The sequence below is a fragment of the Symsagittifera roscoffensis genome, chromosome 4, assembly GCF_963678635.1.
Source record: "Symsagittifera roscoffensis chromosome 4, txSymRosc1.1, whole genome shotgun sequence".
Classification (NCBI taxonomy): domain Eukaryota; kingdom Metazoa; phylum Xenacoelomorpha; order Acoela; family Convolutidae; genus Symsagittifera; species Symsagittifera roscoffensis.
The window spans coordinates 49,972,220-49,981,590 of NC_087065.1; the positions used below are offsets into that span (position 1 = coordinate 49,972,220).

General features: G+C 39.7%; 1 protein-coding gene across 1 annotated transcript; it reads right to left on the minus strand.

Moving 5' to 3' along the window:
• Window positions 1-1,662: 1,662 nt before the first annotated feature.
• On the minus strand, window positions 1,663-8,880 carry LOC134844532 (uncharacterized; the record flags this gene model as incomplete). Its single annotated transcript, XM_063861257.1, is given in 2 exon segments — window positions 1,663-2,057; window positions 8,753-8,880. Coding segments are annotated over 2 exon segments (476 nt in total), but the record flags the coding sequence as incomplete, so codon positions are not given.
• Window positions 8,881-9,371: the final 491 nt, after the last annotated feature.

The window sequence follows — 9,371 nt, forward strand, 5'->3', positions numbered from 1 at the left end:
TCTCTCTATGAAGACAACCACTCAAAAACACGAGCAACTGTTTCTTCCTCCTCATTCACGCAGCCACTGCATCAAACGAGTCTACTCTATGAATCAAAAAATCTCGCCATCCATCATTCACTACAAAAAACATTAAAACTTAAAACTCTCTGAACCCCGGACGGATGGAACCAGCTTAAATTTATTTTTTATATCCAATTATATTTTTCATGAGACTCTCTCTGTAAAATATTTCTAATTAACCAATCATGATCCATAATTAACATTTACTATAAATTATATAGCTGAAACTATTCATAGTTCTAGCAAACAGAACAGAATAAACATCATACATCTTATCTCGCAAATACCAGTATACACTAGATCTATTGAGACATAAGATATAAGAGTAAGATTAAGATCGTTGTTAGACTTAGAAGTTGCACGAATCTATCCGGCCGAAAATTAGATAGCGTGACGAACAGACGGTGTACTTTATCTGCAATTACTCTATGAGTGAGCCACCCCGGACATAAACTCCATGACGCTATGTAAACCCATTGAGAGGGGGTAGGGACCCCCTCGGAACATTTGACATTTGGCCAGTTTAACTTTCTACTTAAAAAAAAAATAGTCGGGTGCTCAAAAACTACCCGTTAGAATTCCCTAATTTTTTGCATGCGAATGCGAACCTAGACCCCGGAAATAATGGCAGTTTGTTAATGCCACTTTTTGATGGTTTTATTTTTGAGATGGGTTTTGGTCATTTTTGCCCTTTTCTCAATGACCCCAAACCCAAAAAGTGGTTTTTTCAATTATCTCTAAGTCAGTAATTGTTTCGGCGTTGGTCAAGAAGAACTTTCTAATAGTGCCTAAGAGATGTGGTTTGATGCTTTAAACCGTTTTGCATATTTTTTTTGCTTTCGCGAAAATCAAAAGTTTGACTTTTTAAGACGGTCATCTAAGGTTCGAAAAATGAAAAATTTTTTAAGTTGAAAATAACATATTCTGATTTATAAAAAACGAGTTTACCGTTGGGAAGTTATTAGTTAGTGGCAAAAACACTTAAGACTTCTTTTTTTGGAGTTTTTTTGCGTTCATAATTTTCTTAATTGCTCGTTCAACCGAAATTTGTCTTAAAATTTTTTTTTAATTCAGATCTGTCCTACATTAGCTAGAGTAGTTTAGGTCATATATAGCCAGATAGAAAGTTTGAACTACTAAATTTTATTGTAAGCTGCCGGAAAATTCCACGATTTGTTGTGAAACATAATGAAATTGCTGAAACTAATACGAAAAAAAACTAAAAAAGTCAAAAAAGAATTTTTTTATTTTTTTTTTATTGCAAATCTTGTAGGATGCTCTCTGGGCCCCTTAGGGCCCAGTAGAAGAGCATCCGAATCGGAATTATCCAAAAAAAATGAAATTAAAAAATGGTTGTTCTTTTTTAAGCCATCATGTCCAGTTTTGACTGAGCATCATAAATGAGCCCAAAGGGCGCATTTGTCTTGCGAAAGCGTTTTCAGCTGCCCTGCTATCCATTCAAAATTGCCGGAGTATGCGCATGCGCATATTAAGACTGAAACTCCGCAAAAATTATGCCAAGGTAGGGAGGGTGGGACGCAGACCTGACTGGCTAGGTAAACTAGAAAAAGTAAGCGTAACGTTATTTTTTATTCCGATGTTCAAAATTATGATGAAAAAGTAGGTCACGATTTATGAAAATGATTTCAGCTTCTGCTGAAAGAAGAGCAATTATGACGTCTAATCGGTATCTGCACTTCGTGGTTTTTCAGTTTCCGTCTAAACTCAGTTTGATCATGCGGCTCACTGCCACTGAAAGTTTCCTCTTCGCAAATCCATGGTTGATCTCGGCATATCAATCTTTCCTTCAGCCAATCATAGGATAGGAAATGTTCGAGGGCGCCCTCGTCGGGTATAACATAATACTCGTAAGCATTTCTGAGAGGAATTGCCATTGGGTAGTCAAGTTCGTAATTCCCATGGTATACAAAAACGCCTTCCCCATATCCAACAGATTGAATTACGTTCAAACAAACATGCGGTCTATAATTGACCTATAAAATGAATCACATTAACAAATTGTCAGTTTCAAGACTTTTTTGTAGTCAACACTTTTTTCTAATCTGCTTAAGAAAATTTTTCCGGTTGGCCATGCCAGAACAAAGGAAACGCGAAACAAATCTATTATAAAAAGTGCTTAAATTAAAAATTGCGAAGACATTTTTTTAAAGTATTTTTTAACATTTGAAATTGTGCATTTTCGGGTTTTGATGCAAAAAGTAAGGAAAAAAATTGAAACTGTAATCTTTCCATTACGGGAGTACACCAAAACCAAACTATGGTTGTCTTCAAAAATGAATAGGAGAAATATAAATCAGTAAAAACATGTTTTTTAAAAAAAAAAAAAATTTATAACGGATTAAACCACCGATTTTCATTTAACAAACGCTGAATGATGAAATCTAGACACTAAAAACGACTGGAAAACTTGCTCGATATCTTATATGATTAATACTTTAAATTTGAATTTGAAATTTTTTTTTCATTATTTTTCCACACTGTTAGAGAAAAAGTACCACTTTTCATTTTTTTTTGGGATCAACCGTACAAAAGACCCCCCCTCACTAAAAACTTAATATAATAACCGATTTTATTTGATTTTTAAAGTCTGTGTCTCTGAAACTCAAATTTATTCGATTAAATTTAATTAGAAAACGGTTATATTTTTAAAATTTTTCAAACCACTAAAATCTATCCCAATCGATTATGATTTATTATTTTCAACTTATCTACAAAATTTTTTGTGAAAGAAATCTAATCCTTTTTAATCGATTATTTAGTGGTTCAAAGTAACTTGAGACTCAAGTTCAGGGGCGGATTTAGGGGGATGGGGGCGGCGGACGCCCCTTTCTCAGGGATTCGACCCCCTGCCGACCCAAAGGGTCCCCTCTTTGGTACTTTTTAAGAATTCCATTTTTGGCCGACTGACCCTAAAGTTTTTCTAAAGGCGCCTTTAGCGCCTATATATACTAACTTTGAGGGGGAGCGCGCGCCAAAAAAACGCGATTTTTCCAAAAAGTGCCCAAAAACGGCTTTTTCGACCTGTTTTTCAAAAATTTGCCCGCGGCGCAGAAAATTTGGCCAAAACTGCGTTTTTTACTGCTTTAGGAAAGCTCGGATAATCAATTTGGTCGACCTAAAAAAAACCATCAAAATTTTCGAAAATTTTTTGAAAATCCCCCCCTCGAGAAAATCTTACATCCGCCCCTGCTCAGGTCAGTTCTTTTGTTCTCTCACTAAATTTCAGTTTTTAATAATTTCACTTGCTTTTAGTTTTGTTAAATTGCATATTTTTTGTTGTTTTTCAATTTTGTTCGCTATCCCCACAATTTGTTATTTATTTCAGTGGTTGGTGGGTGTGAGTTGGGGGTGTTTGGAGGAGGGGGAGGAGGATGGGGATTGTAGATGAAGGGGAGGGGGCTTGATTCCTTCATATAGTTTGGTTTCGATGGCTTCACGAGGAGGAAAACGGAACCACACAAAAACCAAACCCAAGAGTGGAGTGTGCGCCAACCAAAACTTGTCGAGGCAACAATGTGGGAACGTAAATCCACCGTACAAGTGGGAGGGGAGAGCCAACCCCTACCGAAAAACCAGGCGATACAAAGAATCAGAGCAGCGAGGGTGCAAGGACTATTACGCAGACGAAGGAACTGCTGCGACGAAGGAGAGAGCCAACAAGGTGGGGTTTTTGGGTATAGAGTCAGGTGATCCCGCCGATCTGGCACTAACCCTCCTCATACTGGCGGAAGATTTAAGGAAAAGAGCCCTGCGTTAACCAGAGATGCTAAGCGGGCAGATAATGTTGCCATTCTGATCGGGGGAAATTAAATCTGTTCCAAGAGGAATAAGAAATCAATTTTCACTTCGGAATGCACAACGGAAGAAATCTTTGGTTTTCAAAGATACCTCAAACAGAACAGAGTAAAATCGATCAAGGTGCTTGAAGTTTTGACACGGATATGTCAGGGGCAACAAGGGACAACATCGTCGAGCCAAGTAAGTCCGCGCCAGACCGGAAAAAATGCGAAGCCTGCAAACCTTGAAAAAACGACTCAATAAGAGAAATCAACGACATATTACGCGCAAGCGAAGAAAAACATGGCTGTGAAATCGCTGGATTGGGGAAAGAGTTGGCCTCTAGTTAGGTCTTAGCGGTCGATGGAGTACAATTAAGTGCAACAGTAGTTTGCTATCTAGCAACGATTGTACGCAAGTCGTGTCTATGACGGCCCAGCCCGTGGTGTGTCTGTGGGGGTTTTGGTCAAAGCTGCCGCTCCCTCTCGGTACCATCGCGGGCTAGTGGCTACATACTTGGACGTATAGACAGGCCACAGAACTGAGAACAATGTAGAAGAACCCAAGACCAAAATCCGTGACATGCCAATAATGTGCGAAGAAAATTATAGACAAAAAAGAAACAAGCGTGTGGTCCATTTTAGATGAACGTCTCTCAAAAGCAGAGCAGAGTACAACTCATGGTGCCGAAGTAGACCGGGCGGAAATTATGGCCACAGGGTGTCCCAAGCAAGGAAGCGGTAAACGCACAACAACAAAAAGCTAGACGCAAAAGAAAGCAAAAAATAAATTACAAATTCTGGATTGAACGCACCAAAAAGAAGGGCTACACAAATGGGACACAGATCTTGTCGTGGAGTGTACCAAAAGCCAAAGTTGCATTTCCTAGGAGTAATCGTTGTTGTGAAAAGCTACGAGTGATTGCCAAAACTGATGTGGACATAATCTTTTTCTCGGAATTGAACAAACCAGACGGCGGATTCCAGTGGATAGAACTAAAGACCTATATGGTTATAATGTGTACGGCAAAAGTAGCGGAATCTTCCTCTGAGACAACTGGGCAGTGGAAAAGACCGAGCAAGGACTAATACGGCAGTCAGTCCGGAGACCGTTTTAGTACGGCACTCAGACGTGATGGCGGATAAACTGGCACTTTTGGCTACACACGAACCGCTTTGGGGTGCGAACTACTGGAGTATGAAACTTCCAGGGAAGAACTGAAAACACTAATATTGAAACGTAGCAAAAAGTGCCTGATTATTGAAGGGGATTTCAACGCGACAGTGGGAGACAAGACGAAACGAAACGATCAGTTGACGATGCATCTTGGCCTAATACTTTGAATAAAATGAACGCGACTGGAAAGTCGCTTGTAGAACTGAGCCACGCCCACATTCTTGCGTGGCTAAACTCGTTTTTTTTTGTCACGATAAACAACGAACTTGGAAATGTCCCAAAAAAAGACATACATGAGTTGGATGGCTTTGTGCTATGAAAAGATGAACGCAGCAAAAGAGCAAAGAAGATTCGGACCGTAAACGAGGCACCTGACCTGTCAAAACAACAACCCAAACCCATGGAATGCTGGATAAGAAAGATAAGAAAGGTTAAAGCAGTGAAGAAACCTGATACACGTGTCGGAATTGACTATGATGCCTTACAGGCGATACAAAAGCTCTTCACGAAGAAAAGGATGAGAAGACTGACAACATCCAATCCTGGGACAGAGCAATGGCAGTACCCCGGGATGTTCCTACGAGAGTATGCAGAAAGAAAAAGAATATAACTCTCAATCCGTGGAAAGAACAAAGAAGAATCAGAACTGCACAGTGGTGACATTCAGATCGTGTACAAGAAATATAGTTTCCGGAGATCTTAAAATCATCGAGGAAGAAAAGCTCCTTCCCGAAGAATTCGGATGCCACTTCAAGGCCGCGTCAGAGATTAGTTTGGAGTAGTTTGAAAAGGGTGATCGAGTGAACCCTAAGAGACGATCCATGCCAAGGTGCAAAAGCCAGCAGCTAGACCAGAAGGTAGCATTTCCGGAAATAATGTACGAAACGAAGCAAATGAAAAGCGGAGCATCTGGAGTTCAAGGAGTAGAATTCAATTCACTGAAAGCCATGAACCGAGACACGAAAAATGATTGCTTAACATAGTCATTACGCATCTTCAAGAAAACTAGCATAAGTGAGAAGAAGAGACTACGACCGGCTGGGTAGTGCCGTTGTTTAAGAAGAGCTCGAGAGGTGATTTGACAACTACTGAGTCGTGTGTTTATTGCGCTGATAAGTCGTCTGTGCGCAAGCATCTTAACTGGGCATAGTCAGAGAACCTAGGAGAGCTGGGAAAAAACAGAGTGAATTCCGAACCTGAAGATCAGCTTTCGATGCAACGCAGCTCGTCTTGAGAATGAGCGACAAGAAATCAAGAGGGTCTTCGGCCGGGAAAAGTAACCACAGGGAAGCGAGCCGGAGCCGTACTACTGGACATTAAAAAAGCATACATCAGGCTAAGCCGACTCTTACTGTGACGAATCATTGCGAACATCGTGATTGGTCAAACAACAAATACAAGGTTGAAAGGGTGCACGAGGGCACGTCATTTCAAGTGAAGTGGAGAGAGGCAAGTAGCGAAAGTTGGCCCAATGAACGCGGACTGCACGAATGATGCGCATTCTCATTCTTTCTTTTTCAAGCCATCAACGTAGCACGTGCGAGAAAACTGAGAGCGGCAATAGAGAAAAAACTGAGTGCAATGGAAACCAGGAAAAGGAAACCATGAGAGAGTCTCCAGACAGCAGACTCCAAAGTGACCCTAGCGAGCAGTGTGTCGAGAACAGTCATGATTATCTTGTTAGCTGATGATGCGACCTCAAGGAGGGTAGGGAGGTGTTTGAGGAGACGATCATGGAAGTTGGAGATCGCTGTCATGACAAAAAGAAAGAATTTATTTGCTCCGGATAAAAAAATGCGGACAATACGATCTTGGCAAACTTCAGAGTGCGGTGGATCGGTGCTATAGAATTGTATGGACTGATAAGAAGGGAATACCAAAACTGAGGATGCATAGAGAAAACACTAACAGCTACAACATCAAGAAGCAACTAGAAGTGCACTCCGTCGGATACAAAGAAGAGAAGAGGTTCCTTGGTGAAACTAAGTCAAGTATTGCAGATGGAAGACACTAGACTGACTAGTCAAGTAGTATTGAAAGTTGAAACGGGAATCCGAGGAGGAATTTCGGAAACAGAGACAACGTAATTTCGTACTGGAAAAGGCTGCTCCGCGAGATTGGTCGAGATTGGACCAATGCAGAGAACCTGACCAAAACAAGGAAGTCACGGAAGAAAAAGACAAATGAGAGACTGGCCTTTATCGCTGATTGCGAAGACCAAATAGCCTATGCAATGCGTGGGGAGCAAACGCCCGATAGAAATCAACAAACGGAGGAGGAAACAACTTTTCGCTGCAGATGGGAGGACTCTGGGAAGATGGGCCTCTCAATGGGAGGATGGAGAAAACATGAAAGAAGACTGCACGAAATCTCAAGCCAGCAAGAGTTCGTATGTCCGAAACGCAGAAGAACATTCAGGGAAAAGCACAATCTTCCGAATCATGTGAAAACGCGTCTGACCGGGAACTGCGACACAAGACCGGATGCGGTACAACTCTGCCGACAGTTTATATTAGCTCGCATCTTAGGAAGTTTTGTAAGACCTTCTCGCTAGAAACAGAAACATCAATATGGACATCAAATCACATAGGTCTCAGGAAGAGAAAACAATGCGGGAACTGCGAGACCTGAATAACGAAAAATAACCTGTGCCGCTGCATAGGCCATTGAAAAAACCTAGGCCCAGATATGGGCCTAAACGGACAAGAGAGAGGAGCGAGCGTAGTGAGAGGTACGAGGGTTGAACGTTGATGGGGCGGGGGGTGGGGGTAGCGGGGAGTCGTGAGCGACTCAGCAAGTGGCATGTTGGCGGTGATTAGTGATCATTGGGACGAAATTGTTCGTTCGGGTTTTGCAGAGAGCTGCCAAAAGTAAGGTAGTTATTTACAAAAAAAAATCATGTTCACAAAATTTGTGTACAACAAATAATCCAATATATTGAAAACAAAAATGATTTTTAATCAATTATAATGGATTTCTTTTTTTGAAAACAAATCGATTAAAATGGATTGAAAATCCATTACGGTGATTAAATTTGCCACGATAATCAATAAACTAACCAACAAAAATCCTTTATAACTCCAGCAACAAAATTTCCATGCGGGCTATTGTATATTGACCTACCTAATCCTGTTTTTTTTAATTTTATTTTTTTTTTAATTTTTCATTTCAAACAAGCGCGCTGAAAATACTGCTGGAGATATTTGTTATACAGAATAGCTGTTTTATCATGTTAATAGCTTATTTTGTAATAAAAAAATTTTGCAACGATAATTGATAATCAAGACAACATTTTAGTCGGCAAAAGCTTTATAATAGGTTTTTATCCATGAATCTTCGAATCGGGCTACCGTAAACTGCCGCTCCACAAGCATGTATCAATTTTGAAATTTTGATTTCGCAGAAACTTTTCATTTCAATCAAGCGCGCTGAACATACTGCTGGAGAATTTTCGTAGACTGAAGATTTATTTTATCCTGTGATAACGTATAGTTTAGCGTAAAACTTTAATTAAACTTTGGTATCGATTGATTTCTTTGAAAACAACAATTTCTAAGAAACCAGTGTTTAAACCTGCTAAAGAAATTTGAGGGAAAACGGTAGTTTGGTTGATTTCCGAACTGTTGAATCACTGTTGAACTTTGGCACTGACAACACAAAAATTTCCAAAAAAAAACCAAAAAAGGTACAATTTTTTCATGTTTCAAAAACTCACAAGAATCCAGTTTAATTGCTTTCCTTGTGAGTTGAAATTAGTCAGATTAGCCCAATAGTCTCGAGGCCCAACTCCATATGATGACCCAAACTTCTTATACACCTGCTTCTGAAAACTGCAGCAGGGACCTGAAATTTTTTTTTTAAATTTGAATAAACTAAGCAAAACTTGGATTAGGTTACTAAAGCACTAGTTTGATAAACTGTCAATTGGAACTTACTCTCAAAATAAACTGTCAAAACTCGCATTCATAAAAACATCTCTAAAATAAACAAGACTGCTCGTATCAGGGCGAAGCCTTGAATGTTCCGACTGCCTTTTCAGGTTTATGGAGCAGTAATAACATTAAAAAATTAAATGTAATAAAAAAATGAAAATATTTTTTTTTCAAAATTTGAAATTTTTTATGAAAATCATCCCCTCATACGCCATATAAAGTACAAAAATATAGATTTCGCTCCTTGTAACAAATCAATTATGGCAAACAAGCTTCTTTCAACCAATTAGGAACGATTTCTAAGACGGATTAACTCTCCGCTTACGCGTTAATAGCGCGAAATATATCGCGCGTTAATTGTCCCAAGTTATACCCTCTTTAAACCTTTAACCCCTCATAACT